The 25,255-nt window shown below is 44.3% G+C and overlaps 1 protein-coding gene across 2 annotated transcripts in view; it reads right to left on the bottom strand.

Moving 5' to 3' along the window:
- Window positions 1-25,255, bottom strand: part of epha4b (eph receptor A4b) — a 134,471-nt gene that overhangs the window by 97,438 nt on the left and 11,778 nt on the right. For both annotated transcript variants that reach the window (XM_041896581.2, XM_041896582.2), the window contains exons 2-5: window positions 20,444-20,508; window positions 3,974-4,174; window positions 3,675-3,782; window positions 3,014-3,365 (exon numbers count right to left, since the gene is read on the bottom strand). In XM_041896581.2, coding sequence (XP_041752515.2) covers window positions 3,014-3,365; window positions 3,675-3,782; window positions 3,974-4,174; window positions 20,444-20,508 — 726 coding nt within the window. The remainder of the gene's footprint in view (window positions 1-3,013; window positions 3,366-3,674; window positions 3,783-3,973; window positions 4,175-20,443; window positions 20,509-25,255) is intronic.

The raw sequence follows: 25,255 nt of genomic DNA, 5'->3' as shown, positions 1-25,255 counted from the left end.
GGCGGCCAAAGGAGGTGTTGGCTTTAGGGATGACCAGTGCGATATACCTGCTGGAACGCATACTACGGATGGGTGTTGCTATGGTGACCAATGATCTAAGATAAGGCAGTGATTTGCCTAGAAGTGATTTATAGATGACCTGGAGCCAGTGGGTTTGGCAACGAATATGTAGTGAGGGCCAGCCAACGAGAGCGTACAGGTCACAATGGTGGGTAGTATATGGGGCTTTGGTGACAAAACGGATGGCACTGTGATAGACTACATCCAATTTGCTGAGTAGAGTGTTGGAAGCTATTTTGTAAATGACATCGCCGAAGTCAAGGATCGGTAGGATAGTCAGTTTTACGAGGGCATGTTTAGCAGCATGAGTGAAGGAGGCTTTGTTGTGAAATAGAAAGCCAATTCTAGATTTAACTTTGGATTGGAGATGCTTAATGTGAGTCTGGAAGGAGAGTTTACGGTCTAACCAGACACCTATGAATTTGTAGTTGTCCACATATTCTAAGTCAGACCCGCCGAGAGTAGTGATTCTAGTCGGGCGGGCGGGTGCAATCAGCGTTCGATTGAAGAGCATGTATTTAGTTTTACTAGCGTTTAAGAGCAGTTGGAGGCCACGGAAGGAGTGTTGTATGGCATTGAAGCTCGTTTGGAGGTTTGTTCACCATTGTTCTTATTCAATTATCCTCCTAGGAACTTCTGAGCACAAGAATCGGTACTGTAATCTACATTCCCAAAGAACTCTTGAGGAAGCTTGTGCATGTTGTGCTGCATTTTACTAGAGAAACAAATAGCCTACCTACATGCAGTATCATGGGGGTTAGTTTTCAGAACTGAGCCTAAGACAGCCTCCAGCAAGGGAAGACATTGGTCAGCTGATACACACACACGCTCAAATCTGTAGTTTAACAACTTAATACTCTACCTGAGGCATCCCCTCCCCTCCACTCTAAAGAGGGAAAAATGGTACATTCACTTCTGAATCAGACTCACACTCTTGTACACACACTCACAAACACAAACTGCCTCCAAGCAACTCCCAACCTTCTCTTTCAGAACATGGTCCTCGCTACGTAGGGGGTTGCCTAAAACTCTCTCTCGCACACCCACACACACACAGCCACACCACACACACACACACACACACACACACACACACACACACACACACACACACACACACACACAGCCTACACAGCAGGGTGTAGTAACCCACATACCCACAGTCATTATCATTCCGTCCTGGTAAGCCACATTGTTTCCCACAACGCTGCCGTCTATCTGTATTCATATTCTCTCTTGCACAGTTTCTCCATTCTAACTACAGTAGATCTAGATCTAACAGGACCCACATGGCACTAGGACCCATCTATCAGGACTAGGCTTGTCACGATACCAATATTTTACAAACGATACGATACCAGGCCAAGTATCACGATACCAAGTAGTATCACGATACCAAGTAGTATCGCGATACCATGGTGGAAAAACATCAGTGGCCTAGCATCCTGTTCGCCCTATCCCCCTGGAAGCTTGTTCACGTTTTCGAAATGTTTTCCAAAAACATGTCACTGAAATTCACACTTCACACTCAATACAACACATGTAATGTAACTTCACATTGTTCAGTGTATAATAGAATACTGCATAGAATGGCTGATTTGTCCCATCTAACAGGACCCACATGGCACCACCAGGTACAGTACAGTATAATCCCGATTCCTAATAGATTTTCTGCCCTTCTCTCCACTGTCATAACGTTAGCCGCGCAGGAGGTTGGTGGCACCTTAATTGGGGAGAGCGGGCTCATGGTAATGACTGGGGCGGAATCAGTGGAATGGTATCAAATACATCAAACACACGGTTTCCAGGTGTTTGATGCCATTCCATTTGCTCCATTATTATGAGCTGTTCTCCCCTCAGCAGCCTCCACTGGTTAGCCAATGTGTGGTGAGCTTTCTGAGGAAAGAATGGCTGCCATTGTATTGGTTGTGTACGTAAAGCCACAGACTAGCACAGGCACAAACAAATACACACACATTATAAACCTTGTATCCATTCACATTGGGACAGGCCATTTGGTATTTGGTATTTTATTAGGATCCCCATTAGCTGTTGCAAAAGCAGCAGCTAGTCTTCCTGGGGTCCACACAAAACATGAAACATGACATAATACAGAACATGAATAGACAAGAACAGCTCAAGGACAGAACTACATAAAAACAATTTTAAAGGCACACGTAGCCTACACATCAATACATACACACAAACTATCTAGGTCAAATAGGGGAGAGGCGTTGTGCTGTGAGGTGTTGCTTTATCGGTTTTTTGAAACCAGGTTTGCTGTTTATTTGAGCAATATGAGATGGAACGGAGTTCCATGCAAGAATGGCTCTATATAATACTGTACGCTTTCTTGAATTTGTTCTGGATTTGGGGACTGTGAAAAGACCCCTGGTGGCATGTCTCGTGGGGTAAGTGTATGTGTCAGAGCTGTGTGTAAATTGACTATGCAAACAATTTGGGATTTTCAACACATTCATGTTTCTTATAAATAGAAGAAGTGATGCAGTCAGTCTCTCCTCAACTCTTAGCCAAGAGAGACTGGCATGCATAGTATTTATATCAACCCTCTTATTACAATGAAGTTTTGGGCAAGCTGCAGCTTAACTAGGTCTTTCCTTGCAGTACTGGACCACTCGACTGGACAATAATCCAGATTAGACAAAACTAGAGCCTGCAGAACTTGCTTTTTGGAGTGTGGTGTCAAAAGAGCAGAGCATCTCTTTATTACGTCCAGACCTCTCCCCATCTTTACAACCATTGAATCTGTATGGTTTGACCATGATAGTTTACAATCTAAGGTACGCCAAATAATTTAGTCTCCTCAACTTGTTCAACAGCCACACCATTCATTACCAGATTTAGCTGAGGTCCTTCTTATCCAGGCCTAAACACACATCTCCCCATCGACACAAACCAACACACACACACGATAAACCTTGTATCCACTTACGTTGGCAGAAGTCCTTATGCTCCTCGTTCCCCGGCTTGCACACACACCTCCCGATGGGCACTAGCCAGCCCCCGTCGGCGCTACAGTACATCCTGGGGGCCTCGAACTCCTCTGAAGCGTTCACACACACCCCTCTGACCTCCACCAGGGCCGAGTCACCCCCCGTGACGGTGTCGGGGAACTGGGCCAGGTTGAGCACGGTGAGGGGACACTTCTTGTAGAAGACACGGACAGAGACCAGAGCGATGCAGGCTCCCAGGTCCTGGAAGGCCAGGTAGAACCCCTTCTTACTCAGGTTGCTGATGTCACGCACCTCGGTGTTGAGCTTCATCACACGGTCACCCACATCCACCTAGGGAGAGGGAAAGCAACCAGATTTAGTACAACTTTGGGCTATTTTACAGTTCTGTTTCAGCTAGAACAGACCTAGTAGGAAAGGATATTTATTGTCATTATTATTACGGGGATTGTTTTGCCCTCAGTATGTAAGTTGCCCTTAACTCCAGGTCCAGAGTCAGATCTTTTTTCATCCTCCTAATCGTTAAGATAAGAATGGTTAGGGCAATCTGAGGTTAATGTTAGGATTGGAGGTAACGCTACGCTGATCCTGGATCTGTAGTTAGAGGCAATCTTTACCTTGGGAGTCTGTGTTTTCACTGACCTGTGTGAAGCTCTCATCAGCAGCGATGGTGTCTATCTTGACGTACTGACTCTCCTTGATGAACCACAGGTTGGCGTTGTTGGATTCATAGTAGAACATGTTGAACGTCTGGAAAACACACAAATTGACATTTACATTTGATTAATATTTTACGTTTTGTTATGCAGTAGCTCTATGGAAAAACTATTTGGTCAAGATTCAAAACATTGCGACATTTCAGTCAACCATGACCTTCATCACACATGAAGCAAGGAGTACTGAACAATTGTTGACAGAATGTAAACCATGAGCAGACGGACCTCTTTGCAGGTGCCGGGTACTCCAGGCAGGCTGTTACAGTCTCGGAGGGTGAACTTGATCTCGATGTAGACACGCTGGGCCCCGTCGCGGGCGATGTGCCGCGTCCTCAGCCAGTTGTTCTGACTGGCCTCCATCACGTTACACACCTGGTAGGTACGCATGGGAGTGTTCCTCTCATCCATCACACTGATCTCCTCCCACTGCAGAGAGAGAGAAGGGGGGGGGATTGGAGGATTAGGGGGCAGGGGGCGGGGGGAATATGTGTGTGTGTTTGTGTGTTTAAGTGACTAAACATCTGTGTACATTTAAGTAACCACATTATAGTGTGTGCACGTGCATGTGTATGCATGTTTTCATACATGTGTATTTGCAAGTGTGTTTGAGTTTAAGAGTGTGTGTGTGTGTGTTTGTGTGTGTGTGTTGGTGTGTGTGTGTGTGCATGTGTGTGTGTGTGCGTGTGTGAGTGAGTGAGTGAGTGAGTGAGTGAGTGAGTGAGTGAGTGAGTGAGTGAGTGAGTGAGTGAGTGTATGTGTGTGTGTGTCCTTGAGCAAGAGAGAGAGAGATACTTTGTCTCCCCTCATATGTTGCCATCTGTTTCCACTCATGTTCAGAGCAGTAATTCAGAGAGAGAAAACATTTATATTCCTTCAAAGAAAGGAAAATAAACCAGTGTGGTTTCATAGAGTTTCTGGGACTAGGATCTACCAAAGGGGAAGCAGACAGCTAGGCTTAAAAACACGTGCACACACACACACAAATAGACACACACAATGAGTCAACTCAGTATGAATCTGATTTGGGGTGAGGAGATGCACAGACCACCTTCTCAGTTCAGAGCACCAGTCTTTTCAGGCTCTGTATAGACTACTGATTGATGAACACATATCACATTTCAACTTTCAAATCTCACACACACACACACACATAAAGGCAACTATTTTCTGGTCAGTGCAGCTGGCTATTGCGAAACTTTCCTCTCATTTCACTCAGATGGGATGCAAATTAGACTGGAGTGGAGATAGAGACAGGAGAGAGAGCAAAAAAGAAAGAAAGAAAGAAAGAAAGAAAGAAAGAAAGAAAGAAAGAAAGAAAGAAAGAAAGAAAGAAAGAAAGAAAGAAAGAAAGAAAGAAAGAAAGAAAGAAAGAAAGAAAGAAAGAGCGAGAGAGAGAGAGAGAGAGAGAGAGAGAGAAAATGAAGAAAGGAGAGAGAGAGAGAGTGTGTGTGAGAGAGAGAGAGAGAGAGAGAGAGAGAGAGAGAGAGAGAGAGAGAGAGAAAATGAAGAAAGGAGAGAGAGAGAGAGTGTGTGTGTGAGAGAGAGAGAGAGAGAGAGAGAGAGAGAGAGGGAGAAAAAATGAAGAAAGGAGAGAGAGAGAAAGAGAGAGAGAATGCAGGATTGAGGGAGAAAGAGAAAGACAGGGGGTTTAAGACAGGTAAAGGGGAGAAAGAAATTGAGGAAAGGAGAGAGAAAGAGAAGGGGTTTTAGACCAGAAAGTAAAAGCTCTGATTTTGAGGATAATTTAACTTGACGGGTCGACAAGCCGGTAAAGGCTTGACACATTTCACCCAAAGCCTTGAGTACTAAAACAGACGGAAACAGACTCTCCGTCAGCTGCTTTCAATCCACTGGGCCTTCCACAGGCTGGCTCCTGACCTGGGACTACAGTACCACAGAGGAAATAATTTAGGAGTTTATGTCATAGGTAGGGCCAGGAGTTTTTACAGACCAAGGGAATCCCTATGCCCTGTGTACAGGCAATAACTACGATGATGTCATGAGTACCAGTGACATAGAACAGATTTGTGTTCTACTCAAGGCCAACTCTCTTCCTCAATCTCTCTCTTTCCCTCTCTCTCTCTCTTTCTATTTCATCAGTTTGAAAAACAAAACAACAAATGAGGATAGAGAGAGAAAAAATGACAGATGAGGATAGAGAGAAAAAAACAGAGGGAGAAATTAATGCGGGTAAATTACAGACGCGGCTGGCAGCTAAACGGACCCATCTGTGTGGAGCGGAACCAGTCGGACATCACAGGAGACTGAGAGGGAACGACATACACACACACACACACACACAGCACACACGCACACAATGCACAGAGGCACACTCACACACATGCGCGGCTGGTTCCCTTGAGAGCGGTGATTATGGAGTTAAAGGGGATAGTTATTGAGGAATAAAGAAGCCTTTATGACGTTTTGTTTATTTCTCTCAGAGCTGAGGTTGAGTGTGAGGACTACACAGACTTCCTTGATTGTGTATGGAGCTTTTTCCATGTGAAGGAGTCTGGTGATTGTCAGGCAGTTTGGTCTAGTGGCCAGGTGGGTTTCTTTACTATCGCTCTACCTAAGGACGTGCTTCACCAAAATCCGTGCTTCACCAAATCCTTTCCCCAGTTTTGCTCAGTGAAGAACTCTTAGTCCAATGTAGATCTGAAATAACAGACTAGGGCTGGGCGGTACAGCGTTTTTTACTATATACCAGTATTGATGCACGGACCGGTTTGGGTTTTTACTTTACCTTCTATAATGGTATTTGAATGTTTGGTTTGTTAAATGTGATACGCCGTGTGTATTGTCCATTTTTATAGTTTACTCCGCTACTTGAGTCATTTCTCTCCGCTGTCTCTCTCTCTCCATGCCGCTTTCCACAAAGATCTAGCCCTGTCACTCAAGGAGCGCATTTGTTGTTGCTCGACCACGAGACACTTGCATTCAGTCTGCATGGTCAATGCAGCACATGCAACAATGTTGATCACAACAATGCTGTTTCCACTTCTTAATATAAATCCACAAGTGTTCTATAATTACACTATTAGTTTGTGTTTCTAACATCTGCAAACAGCCAGTTTGTCTTTTCTAAGCAAGTTGTTAGCCGCTAATGCTAATCGCTAGTTAGTTGGCTAGCTAGCTAGATAGCTGATAAATGTACTGAGTCAGAGCAAATGCAGCTAGCTACAGCCTGATACCAGTGATGGTGTAGGCCTAAATCAGCATGTTGTTTGTGCAACAGTATCTTCTAAATCAAAGAGGATTAGGCGAAGCATGAATATGATAGCTACATGAAGTAGCTAAGAGAAAAAATGTAATGTAGCCAAAGATTATATGGTCCCCTAGGAAACACTGACCAACACTTTGGTTCCTACCCTGTCACAATAACTCCTCCCTGGCATTTTCATTTGTTGTCATGTCAAACAACACTGTTTTCAAAGTGCCCACTATTATATTCTAACTTTAGAAGTATAATTGCAACATTTTGTTAAAAATAAGGCCTACATTTTTTGCCAATATCATGCAGCATTACGTGGCAGTGTGGAAATTATCTCAAATGAGGTCAAGAAATGCAGACATTTATGAAAATGCAGATTTCTTGGGGGGGTTGAAGTTTAATTGAACAGTATAAAACAATCAGAATGGAGAAAGACCCATTGAAATCACTTAGAAAGTACAGTACGTGTTGCCACCGTAGGATCACGCACTACTCATGAAGCAAATTTAGAATTTATATTATTCAAAAACATAAAATACCATAAAATACCGTAATAAATTAGAAATTAGAAAAATACAGTGATACGACATTTTGGCCATATCGCCCAGCCAAACAACAGACTGTTAATTTCCAACATACAGGTAGAAACAAATGATGCTGGTCATATTCTTGATGTCTATTCTAAAAGCCTCCTCCCTCACCAGTAAATATGAGAAAATCAACCCAACATTTAATTGAAACACACCAGCGTATGCTTTCTATCTAAACAAAATAATTCTGAAATAATGAATATGGATGATGCTGTCCAACTTTCCTTCCAGTGTTTGGAGAAAAAAAATACTATTTTTGTGAAACAGAGAGAACTGTTTAGACAGGTTGGAGAGTTTAGCCCTGCTTTCTCAATCACCGAACACACACACACACTCAATCAGTGAACCTGTTGCTATAGCAATGGCAGTTCGGTCTGACCGCTAATTAGCATTCTGGACAGAACTTTCATCTTTCAGCATTCTAATCCCTCGACAAATCACAACGAAGCTGGCCTGATTGCGTTGAAGCGGGGCAAAACTGTTGCATCAGGACTCGGGTTAAACCCTTCATTGGCTTAACATAATTTCCCCCCGCAATCATCTTGTAGTTTCAGATACTTAGACATAATTGGCCATCAAACTCTGAAACAACATCTGTCTGAGAGACAGAGAGAGAACGAAGAAAGGGGGTGCTCCCAAAGAAATGACTAAAGATACGAGGCCTCTATTTTAACATTTTACTGCAGTAGGCTAAATCAGGGTCACACAGAATGTTTCTTGGTAGTCTTTAAAAAATCTACTTTGAAAGAAAAGTATACACCTCACACACATTGTTATGGGCATAAAAAAGTTGAGGGAATTGAGGTAATATGTACATGTAGGTAGAGTTATTAAATAGACTACGCGTAGATAATAAACAGAGAGTAGCAGAAGCGTAAAAGTGGGGGGATGGGTGTGGGGGGGGCAATGCAAATATTCTGAGTAGCCATTTGATTAGATGTTCATAAGTCTTATGGCTTGGGGGTAAAAGCTATTTAGAAGCCTCTTGGACCTAGACTTGGCGCTCCGGTACCGCTTGCCGTGCAGTAGAAGAGAGAACAGTCTATGACTAGGGTGGCTGGAGTCTTTGACAATTTATAGGGCTTTCCTCTGACACCGCCTGGTATAGAGGTCCTGGATGGCAGGAAGCTTGGCCCCAGTGATGTACTTGGCCATACGCACTACCCTCTGTAGTACCTTGCGGTCGGAGGCCGAGCAGTTGCCAAACCAGGCAGTGATGCAACCAGTCAGGATGCTCTCGATGGTGCAGCTGTAGAACCTTTTGAGGATCTGTGGACCCATGCTAAATATTTTCAGACTCCTTAGGTGTTGTCGTGCCCTCTTCACAACAGTCTTGGTGTGCTTGGACCATGTTAGTTTGTTGGTGATGTGGACACCAAGGAACTTGAAGCTCTCAACATGCTCCACTACAGCCCTGTCGATGAGAATGGGGGCATGCTCGGTCCTCTTCTTTTTCCTGTAGTCCATAATCATCTCCTTTGTCTTGATCACGTTGAGGGAGAGGTTGTTGTCCTAGGACCACACGGCCAGGTCTCTGACCTCCTCCCTATAGGCTGTCTCGACGTTGTCGGTGATCAGGCCTACCACTGTTGTGTCATCTGCAAACTTAATGATGGTGTTGGAGTCGTGCCTGGCAATGCAGTCATGAATGAACAGGGAGTACAGGAGGGGACTGAGCATGCACCCCTGAGGGGTCCCCGTGTTGAGATTCAGCGTGGCGGATGTGTTGATACCTACCCTTACTACCTGGGGCCGGCCCGTCAGGAAGTCCAGGATCCAGTTGCAGAGGGAGGTGTTTAGTCCCAGGGTCCTTAGCTTAGTGATTAGTTTGAGGGCACTATTGTGTTGAACGCTGAGCTGTAGTCAATGAATAGCATTCTCACATAGGTGTTCCTTTTGTCCATGTGTGAAAGGGCAGTGTGGAGCGCAATAGAGATTGCATCATCTGTGGATATGTTGGGGTGGTATGCAAATTGGAGTGGGTCTAGGGTTTCTGGGATAATGGTGTTGATGTGAGCCATGACCAGCCTTTTAAAGCACTTCATGGCTACAGATGTGAGTGCTACAGGTCGGTAATCATTTAGGCAGGTTACCATAGTGTTCTTGGGCACAGGGACTATGGTGGTCTGCTTGAAACATGTTGGTATTACAGACTCACACAGGGAGAGGTTGAAAATGTCAGTGAAGACACTTGCCAGTTGGTCAGCGCATGCTCGGAGTACACGTCCTGGTAATCCGTCTGGCCCTGCGGCCTTGTGAATGTTGACCTGTTTAAAGGTCTTACTCACATCGGCTACGGAGAGCGTGATCACACAGTCGTCCGGAACAGCATGCATGTTTCAGTGTTAGTTGCCTCGAAGCGAGCATAGAAGTAATTTAGCTCATCTGGTAGGCTTGTGTCACTTGGCAGCTCGCGTCTGTGCTTCCCTTTGTCGTCTGTAATAGCTTGCAAGCCCTGCCACATCCGATGAGCGTCAGAGCCGGTGTAGTACGATTCGATCTTAGTCCTGTACTGACACTTTGCCTGTTTGATGGTTCGTCGGAGGGCATAGCGGGATTTCTTATAATCGTCTGGGTTAGAGTCCCGCTCCTTGAAAGCAGTAGCTCTACCCTTTAGCTCAGTGCGGATGTTGCCTGTAATCCATGGCTTCTGGTGGGGTATGTTCTTACAGTCACTGTGGGGACGATGCCATCGATGCACTTATTGATGAAGCCAGTGACTGATGTGGTGTACTCCTCAATGCCATATGAAGAATCCCGGAACATATTCCAGTCTGTGCTAGCAAAACAGTCCTGTAGCTTAGCATCTGCTTCATCTGACTACTTTTTTATTGACGAGTCACTGGTGCTTCCTGCTTTAGTTTTTGCTTATAAGCAGGAATCAAGAGGATATAATTATGGTCATTTTTGCCAAATGGAGGGCGAGGGAGAGCTTTGTACGCATCTCTGTGTGTGGAGTAAAGGTGGTCTAGAGTTTTTTTCCCTGTGGTTGCACATTTAACATGCTGGTAGAAATGAGGTAACAGGACAATTACCAAAAGTGCTGAGCACTTGTTGGCTGCTTTTCCTTCACTCTGCCATCCGACTCATCCCAAACCATCTCAACTGGGTTGAGGTCGGATATTGTAGAGGCCAGTTCATCTGATGCAGCACTCCATCACTCTCCTTCTTGGTAAAATAGCCCTTACACAGCCTGTAGGTGTGTTTGGTCATTGTCCTGTTAAAAAACAAATGGTAGTCCCACTAAGCCCAAACCAGATTGGATGGCGTATTGCTGCAGAATGCTGAGGTAGCCATGCTGGTTAAGTGTACCTTGAATTCTAAATAAATCACAGACAGTGTCACCAGCAAAGCACCCCCACACTATAACACCTCCTCCTCCATGCTTCACGGTGGGAACTAGACATGCGGAGATCATCTGTTCACCCACACCGCGTCTCACAAAGACACAGCGGTTGGAACAAAAAATCTCAAATTTGGACTCCAGACCAAAGGACATTGCTCGTGTTTCTTGGCCCAAGCAGGTCTCTTCTTATTATTGGTTTCCTTTAGTAGTGGTTCGTTTGCAGCAATTCGACCATGAAGACCTGATTGACACAGTCCCCTCTGCACAGTTGATGTTGAGATGTGTCTGTGACTTGAACTCTGTGAAGCATTTATTTGGGCTGCAATTTCTGAGGCTGGTAACTCTAATTAACTTATCCTCTGCAGCAGAGGTAACTCTGGGTCTTCCTTTCCTGTGGCAGTCCTCATGAGAGCCAGTTTCATCATAGTGCTTGATGGTTTTTGCGACTGCACTTGAAGAAACTTTCAAAGTTCATGAAATTTTTCCATATTGACTGATCATCATGTCTTAAAGTAATGATGGACTGTCGTTTCTCTTTTGTTTATTTGAGCTGTTCTTGCCATAATAGGGACATGGACATTTATTTTACCAAATAGGGCTATCTTCTGTATACCCCCCCCCCTACCTTGTCACAACAAAACTGATTGGCTCAAACGCATTAAGAAGGAAAGAAATTCCACAAATTAACTTTAGAAGGCACACCTGTTAATTGAAATGCATTCCAGGTGACTACCTCATGAAGCTGGTTGAGAGAATGCCAAGAGTCTGCAAAGCTGTCATCAAGGCAAAGGGTGACTATTTGAAGAATCTCAAATATAAAATATATTTTGATTTGTTTAACACTTCTTTGGTTACTACATGATTCCATATGTATTATTTCATAGTTTTGATGTCTTCACTATTATTCTACAATGTAGAAAATAGTAAAAAGAAAGAAAAACCCTTGAATGAGTAGGTGTATCCAAACTTTTGAGTGGTAGTGTACATCACAGAAGACTGAAATATAACAAAACCATTTGACATAGAAACACTGGATTTTCGGCAGCTTTTTTGAAATAATGTTTATTAATTATGAAATAATGAAAAATATGAATAACATTCCACCCATGAGGCCACTAGGTCATTTGACTGCAGGAAAGGGCTACAAGCAATATCATTACTTGTTTGTCCCTGTTTTCTATCCTGCCGCAGACACAGAAACACCACCTTTGTGTGACAGAAATGGGTCACTCTGCTCAGACTCCAGCACACATCTGGCTCTGGGGCAGGCCATTTTAAGTCTGACCTGCGGGGGTCAAGTGGTGGTGGATTGAGTCAGAGAGACAGCTATCCAGCCAAGGCCATATCTGAACAGTGGGAATGTCTGTGTGACCTCTCTTCAGGTTCAGGGGTCAGAGATTAACTAGATAATCCCCCTTATATGAAACACAAGACCCAGAGAGACATGCTGCTCAGCACCTCAGCCCTCTGTCTATATCTCTCTCTCCCTCTCTCTGTCTCTCTCCCCCCTTTTTTTCCTCCTGTTGAGAGCATGAACTCATTTCCCATTATCTTCTCTGTGTTATTCTGGAGAATGAGAGAGAGGGGGGGTGTAGCCTATTATGTGTTTTTCAGTTCCCTAGGGTTGCTGCCACATGTCAGACTCGTTGACAGCCTAAACGTCTGCTTCTTGAACAGAAGAAAAACCATGAATAGACGAATGCATGTACATCGTTATTACTGGTGCTAAAGCCTGGTGTTTATCTTGCATCATTTAACTCTGAGGGTGTCATCCCCCCCCCCACCGCTCTCTCTCTCTCTCCCTCTATTTCTTCAGGTTACCTCAGCCAGGCTGCTGTGCGTTGAGGTACAGGGTAATACAGGGTAATACAGGGTAATACAGGGTACGGAGGATATCATCATCCCTGTTGTTATCTCCTGTAGATTGACTCAACCAGCCTGTGTCTCCTGTGTCATCTGAAGTAACTACTCCTTTCCTCTCTCCTGCACTCACCCAGTGGGTGCGAGAGCACAGGCACAAAGCAGGAGCCTTGAATCACCAAGGTGGGTATTAAATAGTGTGGTCTTTATTTCAAACTGTAAACCAGACCTGGGTCAAATACATATGTCAAACCGTCCAATGTTTGTTTCAGCCTGCCCGATACAAGGGGACCAATATAATAATCCAAGAAAGTGCAAATTCCACCCACCTCCAATCAAGCTCATACCTAAAGTATTTTAAATATGTATTTGACCCCGGTCTGTGGTTAACATTATGCATTCAGCTAAGCATTCATGCTGGAATGAAACCCACAGCCCTGGTGTTGCCAGCAAACAAGGCTGTAATCAAACTGAAGTCCTTTAAATGGAGCTCCCTTCACTGACAGAAAGAAAACATTCAAGATTTCAGCTCTCCATCCCCCATCCCTCTCTCGTTCAGCTGGTTTCTACGTACATTCCTCTGCCATTTCTTGACGGATTTCCTTTCATTTGTTCATTCCTTCTCTCCATTCCTCTGTTGTGTTCTAAAGAGGCATGACACTGGCATTCTGAGACTTCCTGGGTTGTTACCTTCCCAGCAGCCCATTACGCAACTCAACCCCGGTGTTACGTACCAATATGCACCCCCTCCCCAAATCGCAGCCGCCAAAAAAACGGAGCCAGCGAATGTCACATTATTTTCAGCGCAGCGGAAATAATTAGTAAATTCCCCCTCCAGACTCCAGATATAGCTATAGAGCGCTTAAGAAGCCATCACTCTAACACGCACTGCACTCTCTCTGTCTCTCTTAGCACTACTGCTGCTGAATACACTCTAGACAACTCACTGATTCTAATAAAATTACTACCTCACTGATGTCAGTGTCTCTAGCCATCGTCAGAGTTTCATACTGCGTACACCGATCCAATGCTTTCAGGTCTACACAAGTGCCTATTGCAGTGATTAGAGCATTGTTAATTTCGTCAACAAAAACAGTCGTCAAAATTCGTCAAACACCTATCTTTCTGTTGCAATTGATGAGACTATAACTGACTAAATAGACCCCAAGAAATCTATAACTAAACGAAAAAAATATATCATTTCAGTTCACTGAAACGAGACAAGACTAAATGATCTCTGTGACTAAAATCTGACTACTAAGTGGACTGGACAATAATGTTTTGGAGAGATTGAGAGCTTTTCAGTAATAAGCACAATTCATATTAGCAGCACAGATGCACAGCGCAGTTCTGTTCCGCAGTGGGAAGGATGCATCACACCCGGCAAACACAGCCTACATCAGCTCCAGCTCTGCCTCCGTTTATACACATCGCACAGGCAACTCTATGGATGTGAAATGCACGTCAGCTAACCAGTCACCAACAGCCTTCTAGTTAACTACCCTTTGCCTGTTTAAGAAACACAAGCTTCTTTGCTAAATTAACAACAATAGCAGAATTGAGTTTAAAAGTAAAACAACAGTCTCTCCCTTGAGTAAGTAGGTTATAGAAAAGTAGTTTGTCTCTGCATTTCATATACGGGTTCTGTAGCCAATGTAGCCAAGACTCCCTCTTTTCCTCAGAGTAAATGGCTTGATTCTAGCCCTTAGGCTACCGTTCAGAAGACATGATAATACCGGCGCTACGTTTTTTTCTTTCAATCGTGCATTGGCGGGCCGCATTTTACATCCATCAAGCATATTGTGGGCCATTCTAAAACTAGGCTACTTGCAGACCGGACCATTAACCATTTGTTAATGAGAGACAACTATCCAGCCAAGGACACAACATTTTGGAATGTGTTGAATAAGGAATAGCGTCGGCTCTATTCATGGCATTTCTATCTGCAACATTTGAGAACGTTTTTCAACTGAACGTGGACCTGGTAACATTATCAGTAGCCTACATGCAAATATTTGTTGGCACAATGAAAACCGACAGCAAACTATTTATTGACCAAATTCCTCTTGCCACTACGCTCTATCTGACTGGGTAAATAACTTTATTTTCAGTTAATGTGGACCCAGTGACTCAGACTTGGACCAGGACTCGAGCACTGGGACTCGGACTTCAGCCATATGGACTCATGACTTGACTCGTGACTCGACCATTGATGACTCAGACTTGGACTTGAGCACAGGGGACTTGGGACTTGAGATTTAGTGACTCGACTACATCACTGGGCGAAATAGTCATTAGCTCCAGTTCAAAGTCATTAGCCCCCATTTTACTTTTGGACATCAATGTGGCAGCGAGTGATGGAAGTGCAACCCATACTACTTTGCCAATAGTTTGCCACACCATCTGGTGATTGTGCCTCTGGCCATGTCTAGACTTGACAGTTCATGCAGCTTCAGCATTCTGTTCATAGAGCTCTAATCATGGAATTCCAAACGTGTCATGCATCTACACCTACATTTAAATGTGCCTACCGTGTCCACAGTGCATCCGGATTCCCTATTTTCACGCTATATTTAAATGCCAGTATGCATTCTACAAACGGTGGAATAGGCTAAATATGATAACACAACAACTGATGGCAGTAGCTAACTACTGTAGCTAACAAGCCAGCTAACCTCTGTAGCTAGCAAGCAACACTAAAGAGATTGCAAACGGGTTAGCATAACTCTAGCCAAACAAACAATCGTTTTTCTAAATATTAGCTAGCTGGCTAGCATTTACAGTGCCTTGCAAAAGTATTCATCCCCCTTGCCGTTTTTCCTATTTTGTTGCATTACAACCTGTAATTTAAATTGATTTTTATTTGGATTTCATGTAATGGACATACACAAAATAGTCCATATTGGTGAAGTGAAATGAAAAAAATAACTTGTTTCAAAAAATTCAAACAAATAAATAACGGAAAATGGTGCGTGCATATGTATTCACCCCCTTTGCTATGAAGCCCCTAAATAAGATCTGGTGCAACCAATTACCTTCAGAAGTCACATAATTAGTTAAATAAAGTCCACCTGTGTGCAATCTAAGTGTCACATGACCTGTCACATGATCTCAATATATATACACCTGTTCTGAAAGGCCTCAGAGTCTGCAACACCACTAAGCAAGGGCCACCACCAAGCAAGCGGCACCATGAAGACCAAGGAGCTCTCCAAACAGGTCAGGGACAAAGTTGTGGAGAAGTACAGATCAGGGTTGGGTTATAAAAAAATATCAGAAACTTTGAACATCTCACAGAGCACCATTGAATCCATTATTAAAAAATAGAAAGAATATGGCACCACAACAAACCTGCCAAGAGAGGGCCGCCCACCAAAACTCACGGACCAGGCAAGGAGGGCATTAATCAGAGAGGCAACAAAGAGACCAAAGATAACCCTGAAAGAGCTGCAAAGCTCCACAGCGGAGATTGGAGTATCTGTCCATAGGACCACTTTAAGCCGTACACTCCACAGAGCTGGGCTCAAAACATACGTTTTCTGGAGACTTGTGGGAGGAGTGCTGATGACATCACCCACTGTATGCGCTTTCGGTAGCCTGATTGCGTCCACACTGAGGAGAAATCCGCACACAATGCATCCCTGATCACCTTCTGAAGTGGTCAGCCAGATCTGAACACAATCAGACCACAATGTGACTTTTGTGCGTCTAGACCCGTCTTTTCATAGTGATCTTCATATTCTGATAGCAGAAGTCGCATGTAAATGACTTCTCTCTCTCGTGTCTGTTTGTTTTGTGTGTAATGTGCAATATCTCTGTAGGCTGAATTAGGAATTTACATGGCCAGATCATTCTTATATAATATAATATTATTCTTATATACTGTATATGTTTGTCATTTTTCTGCTGTTGGGAAGAGAATAGGATGTTATGCAGACAAATGTGTTGGTAGGCCAAATGTATGTTTGTGCACATGTAAGATGTGACTATTGGTTGTTGACTAAAACGGCCCTCTGTTTTCGTCATTTTGACAATAACTAGATTATATCATTATTCAAATGACAAAAATGTGGTTAACATGCTTACTAGACCGGGCGCTCGCGTGCGTCTGTGTGCGTCATCGCGCACATGTTGATTTTGTCCATCCACACCAGACGCGATCAGGACACGCAGGTTGAAATATCAAAAAACGAACTCTGAACCAACTATATTAATTTGGGGACAGGTCGAAACATTTATGGCAATTTAGCTATCCAGCTTGCTGTTGCTAGCTAATTTGTCCTGGGATATAAACACTGGGTTGTTATTTTACCTGAAATGCACAAGGTCCTCTACTCCGACAATTAGCTGAATGGTGCCGGAGAAGATGGCTGCCGTTTTACAGCCCTCTAACCAATTGTACAATTATGTGTGTTTTTTCGCGTTATTTGTAATTTATTCTGTACATAATGTCTCTTATGACCAACAAGAGCTTCTGGATATCAGTACAGCGATTACTCACCTCGTATTGGACGAAGATTTTTTCTTCAACGAGTCGGACGCGAAGGATATTCTACAGACACCCGACAAGGCCCAAATACCTGTCATTCGCATGAGAAAGAGACAGAGATATTGTGGACGTAGGTCGGGGTGCCTTGTAAGGATCCGACGGCGAGCTAGTAAACTGCCTATACCATTAATCCTATTAGCCAATGTTCAATCATTTGAAAATAAATTGGACGACCTAAGATTAAGGTTATCCTACCAACGCGACATTAAAAACTGTAATATCTTATGTTCACCGAGTCATGGCTGAACTACGTCATGGATAACATACAGCTGGCGGGATTTACGCATCATCGGCAGGATAGAACGGCTGACTCCGGTAAGACAAGGGGTGGCGGTCTGTGTATATTTGTAAACAACAGCTGGTGCATAAAATCTAATACTAAGGAAGTCTCAAGGTTTTGCTCGCCTGAGGTAGAGTATCTCATGGTAAGCTATAGACCACACTATTTACCAAGAGACTTTTCATCTATATTTTTCATAGCTGTCTATTTACCACCACAAACCGATGCTGGCACTAAGATTGCACTCAATGAGCTGTATAAGGCCATAAGTAAACAGGAAAACGCTCATCCAGAGGCAGCGCTCCTAGTGGCCGGGGACTTTAATGCAGGGAAACTTAAATCCGTTCTACCTCATTTCTACCAGCATGTTAAATGTGCAACCAGAGGACCTCTAGACCACCTTTACTCCACACACATAGACACGTACAAAGCTCTCTGTCGCCCTCCATTTGGCAAATCTGACCATAACTCCATCCTCCTGATTCCTGCTTATAAGCAAAAACTAAAGCAGGAAGCACCAGTAACTCGGTTAATAAGGAAGTGGTCAGATGACGCAGATGCTAAGCTAAAGGACTGTTTTGCTAGCACAGACTGGAATATGTTCCAGGATTCTTCCGATAGCATTGAGGAGTACACCACATCAGTCACTGACTTCATCAATAAGTGCATCGAAGACGTCATCCTCACAGTGACCGTACGTACATACCCCAACCAGAAGCCATGGATTATAGGCAACATCCGCACTGAGCTAAAGGGTAGAGCTGCCGCTTTCAAGGAGCGGGACTCTAACCCAGACGATTATAAGAAATCCCGCTATGCCCTCCGACGAACCATCAAACAGGCAAAGAGTCAATACAGGACTAAGATTGAATCTTACTACACCGGCTCTGACGCTCGTCGGATGTGGCAGGGCTTGAAAACTATTACAGACTACAAAGGGAGCACAGCCGCGAGCTGCCCCGTGACACAAGCCTACCAGACGAGCTAAATCACTTATATGCTCGCTTCGAGGCAAGCAACATTGAAGCATGCATGAGAGCATCAGCTGTTCCGGATGACTACGTGATCACGCTCTCCATAGCCAATGTGAGTAAGACTTTTAAGCAGGTCAACATTCACAAGGCCGCAGGGCCAGACGGATTACCAGGACGTGTACTCCGAGCATGCGCTGACCAACTGGCAAGTGTCTTCACTGACATTTTCAACATGTCCCTGACTGAGTCTGTAATACCAACATGTTTCAAGCAGACCACCATAGTCCCTGTGCCCAAGATCACTAAGATAACCTGCCTAAATGACTACCGACCCATGGCACTCACGTCTGTAGCCATGAAGTGCTTTGAAAGGCTGGTCATGGCTCACATCAACACCATTATCCCAGAAACCCTAGACCCACTCCAATTTGCATACCGCCCCAACAGATCCACAGATGATGCAATCTCTATTGCACTCCACACTGCCCTTTCCCACCTGGACAAGAGGAACACCTACGTGAGAATGCTATTCATTGACTACAGCTCAGCGTTCAACACCATTGTGCCCTCAAAGCTCATCACTAAGCTAAGGACCCTGGGACTAAACACCTCCCTCTGCAACTGGATCCTGGACTTCCTGACGGGCCACCCCCAGGTGGTAAGGGTAGGTAACAACACATCTGCCACGCTGATCCTCAACACGGGGGCCCCTCAGGGGTGCGTGCTCAGTTCCCTCCTGTACTCCCTATTCACCCATGACTGCATGGCCAGGCACGACTCCAACACCATCATTAAGTTTGCCGATGACACAACAGTGGTAGGCCTGATCACCGACAACGATGAGACAGCCTATAGGGAGGAGGTCAGAGACCTGGCCGTGTGGTGCCAAGATAACAACCTCTCCCTCAACGTGATCAAGACAAAGGAGATGATTGTGGATTACAGGAAAAAGAAGAGGACCGAGCATGCCCCCATTCTCATCGACGGGGCTGTAGTGGAACAGGTTGAGAGCTTCAAGTTCCTTGGGGTCCACATCACCAACAAACTATCCTGGTCCAAACACACCAAGACAGTCGTGAAGAGGGCATGACAAAGCCTATTCCCCTTCAGGAGACTGAAAAGATTTGGCATGGGTCCTCAGATCCTCAAAATGTTATACAGTTGCACCATCGAGAGCATCCTGACTGGTTCCATCACTGTTCTCTCTGCTAGCGGTACCGGAGCGCCAAGTCTAGGTCCAAAAGGCTTCTTACACCTTCTACCCCCAAGCCATAAGACTCCTGAACAGCTAATCATGGCTATCCGGACTATTTGCATTGTCATAAACCAAGTTAGTTTTTAGTCATCTCTACTCCTTCAGTCTTCTTCTTCTCTTTTGGACTTTATATAGCGATTGGCAACCAACTTTAAGGTGCAATTACCACTACCGACTGGACTGGAGTGTGGACCTCAGTTCATCTTTCAATCACCCACGTGCGTATATGCTCCTAAAAATGAATGAGGAGATGGGAAAGGTGGGACTTGCAGCGCGTCAAGCGTCACAAATAGAACCAGGTTCTATTTTAGCGCCTGGCTACGCAGACGCTCATTGACGCGCGTGAGCAGTTTGGATGCAATGATTGAATAACATGTATGTGTACATTTATTTTGTAACGTGAGCAGTGTGGTCAGCATGTAAGACTTAATGATATTTTTGTCAAAATGACTAAGATTAAACTAAATCTAAAACAGACTGCCAAAATGAACACTGGATTAAAGTTGGTTTGGTAATGTTTGTGGTTTTGTGAATGTGTGTGTGTCTGTGTCTGTGTGAGTGCCTGTGGATCAAGATTGATCCAATATGGCCGCCTCATACAGGAAGTGATTTCACAGTGCTACTCACCCCCTCGGCAGGGTAGGCTTCCCAGCCCAGGTTTCCCAGAGCAGACATGGAGTCCAACAACGTCACTGCAGACAGACAGAGAGAACAGACTGGTTAAAGCAACACATACTACTACAGCAATAAGACACCAGAGGAAGGGAGGGTTATAGTGGTTATTGGAACGTCTGTGCTGTCAAAGATGGGGGTTGAGGCCAGGTCAATGGGATAGCATTTACAACAGCACATTAGAACAACACATACTGCCTCAGATTCACACAGGCTCAACCACACACCCTTACCCCTTTCCATAGCAAAGGAGGAGTGAGGGGTAGAAAGAGGGATGGAGAAAGGCCAAGAGATGGATTGATAGAGGGAGAGAGAAAGGCAAGGGCTGGTGACAGCGGAGAAGAGAGAGGGATGAAGAATGAGACAAATATCCGGATGGAGAGGCGGATGGCGGGATGGACAGAGAAGGAGTGAGGTTGAGAGAGAAAGGCTAAGAGCTAGCTAAAAGGCTGTGTGTATTTAGATGCAGATGGAGCCAGTCTCTCCCACGGTGTGTGAACTGTGCTTTCCCTGCCTGACGCCATTCAGCCCTAATTATGGCCTCACCACTGCTAACCATTAATATTTAATTATCCTCCATCTGCAGAGGCTGCTGCCAGCCCCCTCCCTCTCTCTCTCTCTCTCTCTCTCTCTCTCTCTCTCTCTCTCTCTCTCTCTCTCTCCGCTCTCTCTCTCTCTCTCTCTCTCAGCCTATCTTGCTGTCTCTTTCAATCTGCCTCTCTCCCTTTCACACTCTCTACATCTCCATCTCTCTCTTTCTCTCATTCTGTGCCAGAGGTCTGACTCGGGCCAAAAGAGTGTTACTCCTCGGCTCTCAGCCACAGGTCCCAGATCAGCTGTCCAGGCTCCTGACCTGAAACATCATCAGTTGGCTTTAATAACTGACCCTGGAAACCAGAGGGAGCTACTGCCAAAACACAGACAAGTGCAGTATTTTCAAGGTTAATCTCGGCACCTAGAACCAAATCTCACATGAGCGCTAACCAGTTAAAAGTCGGTTCTGAAAAAAATGTCAAGGCTAACTTCATCTCTCCAGATGTCTAATTCATTCTTGTTGGAAGATGATGAAAATCATTATAGTACGAAAGGACCGTTATGGTCAATATCTTTTATATCACACTTTTTCCACTCGGGAAAGAAGAACACACTCAGCAGCAAAACAGAGTAGACTTTGCTATATTTTCATCCAGCTCCTGTTCCACATTTAGATATGAGCCTTTCTAGATTCCTCCTCTCAGAGGGAGCCTGGGCCTGGTGGCTGATGAAACACATGTCCCTCCCCTCGCCACTGAACGTGACATTTCTAAATGAATAAAGCAGTAGGGAGAGTGTGTCTGATGTGTGCACAGGACATTTATCTAGCCCGCAGGTAGCATTAGTACCATAAGAGCAGTCCCACATTTTCCTCTGATGTCTCTGTCTCTCTCATTCTCACTGCTTCCCTCACTCTGCTTCTTTGTTCCCCTCTCTCTCTCTCTCTCTCTCTCTCTCTCTCTCTCTCTCTCTCTCTCTCTCTCTCTCTCTCTCTCTCTCTCTCTCTCTCTCTCTCGCTCTCTCTCTCTCTCTCTCTCTCCTCTCTCTCTGTATTTTTCTTAACTGTACAGTGCCTTCAGAAAGTATTCACACCCCTTGACTTTTTCCACATGTTGTTGTGTTACATCCTGAATTTAAAATGTATTAAATTGAGATTTTGTGTCACTGATCTACACACAATAAGTATTACAATGCTTTGTTATGGCAAGCCAACATAAGTTCAGGAGTGAAAATGTGCTTAACAAACAAAAAAATAAGTTGCATGGACTCATTCCATGTTCAATTATAGCGGTTAACATGATTTTTTAATGACTACCCCATCTCTGTATCCCACACATACAATTATCTGTAAGGTCCCTCAATCGAGTAGTGAATTTCAAGCACAGATTCAACCACAAAGACCAGGGAGGTTTTTCAATGCCTCGCAAAGAAAGGCACCGTTTGGAAGGTGTGTAAAACTTTTAAAAAACAGACGCTGAATATCCGTTTGAGCATGGTGAAGTTATTAATTAGGCTTTAGATGGTGTATCATTACACCCAGTCACTACAAAGATACAGGCGTCCTTCCTAACTCAGTTGCCGGAGAGGAAGGAAACTGCTCAGGGATTTCACCATGAGGCCAATGGTGATTTTGTGGCAAATCAAATACAACACATGAGATTTTTAGGATACAAATAAATGGAATACAGCTATAAGCACTGGCAAAATCCTGGAGGAAAACCTTGTTGAGTCTGCTAGGAGACAAATTCACCTTTCAGCAGAACAATAACCTAAAACACAAGCCCACTAGAGTTACTTACCAAGACAACATTGAATGTTCCTGAGTGGCCTAGTTACAGTTTTGACTTACATTAGCTTGAAAATCATTGGCAAGACTTGAAAATGGCTGCCTAGCAATTATCAACAATCAACTTGACAGAGCTTGAATAATTTTTATAAGAATAATGGGTAAAACATATTGTACAATCCAGGTGTGCAAAGCTCTTAGAGACTTACCCAAAAAGACTCACAGCTGTAATCGCCGCCAAAGGTGCGTCTACAAAGTATTGACTCAGGGGTGTGAATACTTACAGTTTGTAAATGAGATATTTCTGTATTTCATTTTCAATCCATTTGCTAAAATCTATTTAATCCATTTTGAATTCAAGCTGTAACACAACAATATGTTGAATATGTGAAGGGGTAGGAATACTTTCTGAAGGCACTGTATAAGAACCACCGTGAGCACCATTCACTCTCCACAGCTCAGTGCAACGTGGCGGGGGGCTGTCATGGTGCATTACAGATTACTGTGTGTGTGTGTGTGTGTGTGTGTGTGTGTGTGTGTGTGTGTGTGTGTGTGTGTGTGTGTGTGTGTGTGTGTGTGTGTGTGTGTGTGTGTGTGTGTGTGTGTGTGTGTGTGTGTGTGTGTGTGTGTGTGTGTGTGTGTGTGTGCATGCGTCCAAGCATGCTAGCGTGTGGGTGTGTAAGTGTGTGTGAGAGAGATTGTGAGAGAAAAATGAACAACAGACAGCTCCTGCTGTGTTGTAAAGGTCAACTCCAGCTCTCTGCCCGAGCCTCAGTCCAGCCTCACTGCTTAGAGAATATAAGACCATTAGACTCCAGGGTTCAGGTCATGGACACACACTGTAATAGTGGAATTAACAGTGGTTTGATAATAATGATGATGAAATGTCAACACCTTACATTCACTTTCACAGCATACAGTCGTGGTCAAACGTTTTGAGAATGACACAAGTATTGGTCTTCACAAAGTTCGCTGCTTCAGTGTTATGAGATATTTTTGTCAGATGTTACTATGGTATACTGAAGTATAATTACAAGCATTCCATAAGTGTCAAAGGCTTTTATTGACAATTACATGAAGTTTATGCAAAGAGTCAATATTTGCAGTGTTGACCCTTCTTTTTCAAGACCTCTGCAATCCGCCCTGGCATGCTGTCAATTAACTTCTGGGCCACATCCTGACTGATAGCAGCCCATTCTTGCATAATCAATGCTTGGAGTTTGTCAGAATTTTTGGGGTTTTGTTTGTTCACCCGCCTCTTGAGGATCGACCACAAGTTCTCAATGGTAATAAGGTCTGGGGAGTTTCCTGGCCATGGACCCAAAATGTAAATGTTTTGTTCCCGAGCCACTTAGTTATCACTTTTGCCTTATGGCAAGGTGCTCCATCATGCTGGAAAAGGCATTGGTCGTCACCAAACTGTTCTTGGATGGTTGGGAGAAGTTGCTCTCGGAGGATGTGTTGGCACCATTCTTTATTCATGGCTGTGTTCTTAGGCAAATATATGAGTGAGCCCACTCCCTTGGCTGAGAAGCAACCCCACACATGAATGGTCTCAGGATGCTTTACTGTTGGCATGACACAGGAGTGATGGTAGCGCTCACCTTGTCTTCTCCGGACAAGGTGTTTTCCGGATACCCCAAACAATCGGAAAGGGGATTCATCAGAGAAAATGACTTTACCCCAGTCCTCAGCAGTCCAATCTCTGTACCTTTTGCAGAACATCAGTCTGTCCCTGATGTTTTTCCTGGAGAGAAGTGGCTTCTTTGCTGCCCTTCTTGACACCAGGCCATCCTCCAAAAGTTTTTGCCTCACTGTGCGTGCTGATGCACTCACACCTGCCTGCTGCCATTCCTGAGCAAGCTCTGCACTGGTGGTGCCCCGATCCCGCAGCTGAATCAACTTTAGGAGATGGACCTGGCGCTTGCTGGACTTTCTTGGGCGCCCTGACGCCTTCTTCACAACAATTGAACCTCTCTCCTTGAAGTTCTTGATGAGCCGATAAATGGTTGATTTAGGTGCAATCTTCCTAGCAGCAATATCCTTGCCTGTGAAGCCCTTTTTGTGCAAAGCAATGATGATGGCACCTGTTTCCTTGCAGGTAACCATGGTTAACAGAGGAAGAACAATTATTTCAAGCACCACCCTCCTTTTAAAGCTTCCAGTCTGTTATTCTAACTCAATCAGCATGACAGAGTGATCTCCAGCCTTGTCCTCGTCAACACTCTCAACTGTGTAAACGAGATAATCACTGACATGATGACAACTGGTCCTTTTGTGGCAGGGCTGAAATGCAGTGGAAATGTTTTTTTGGGATTAAGTTCATTTTCATGGCAAAGGGGGACTTTGCAATTAATTGCAATTCATCTGATCACTCTTCACGACATTCTGGAGTATATGCAAATTGCCATCATCAAAACTGAGGCAGCAGACTTTGTGAAAATTAG

Source organism: Coregonus clupeaformis, chromosome 14 (assembly GCF_020615455.1).
Source record: "Coregonus clupeaformis isolate EN_2021a chromosome 14, ASM2061545v1, whole genome shotgun sequence".
NCBI classification, from domain to species: Eukaryota; Metazoa; Chordata; class Actinopteri; order Salmoniformes; family Salmonidae; genus Coregonus; species Coregonus clupeaformis.
Note: the sequence above shows the minus strand (reverse complement) of the source record. Positions and strands in the feature narration are given on the sequence as shown.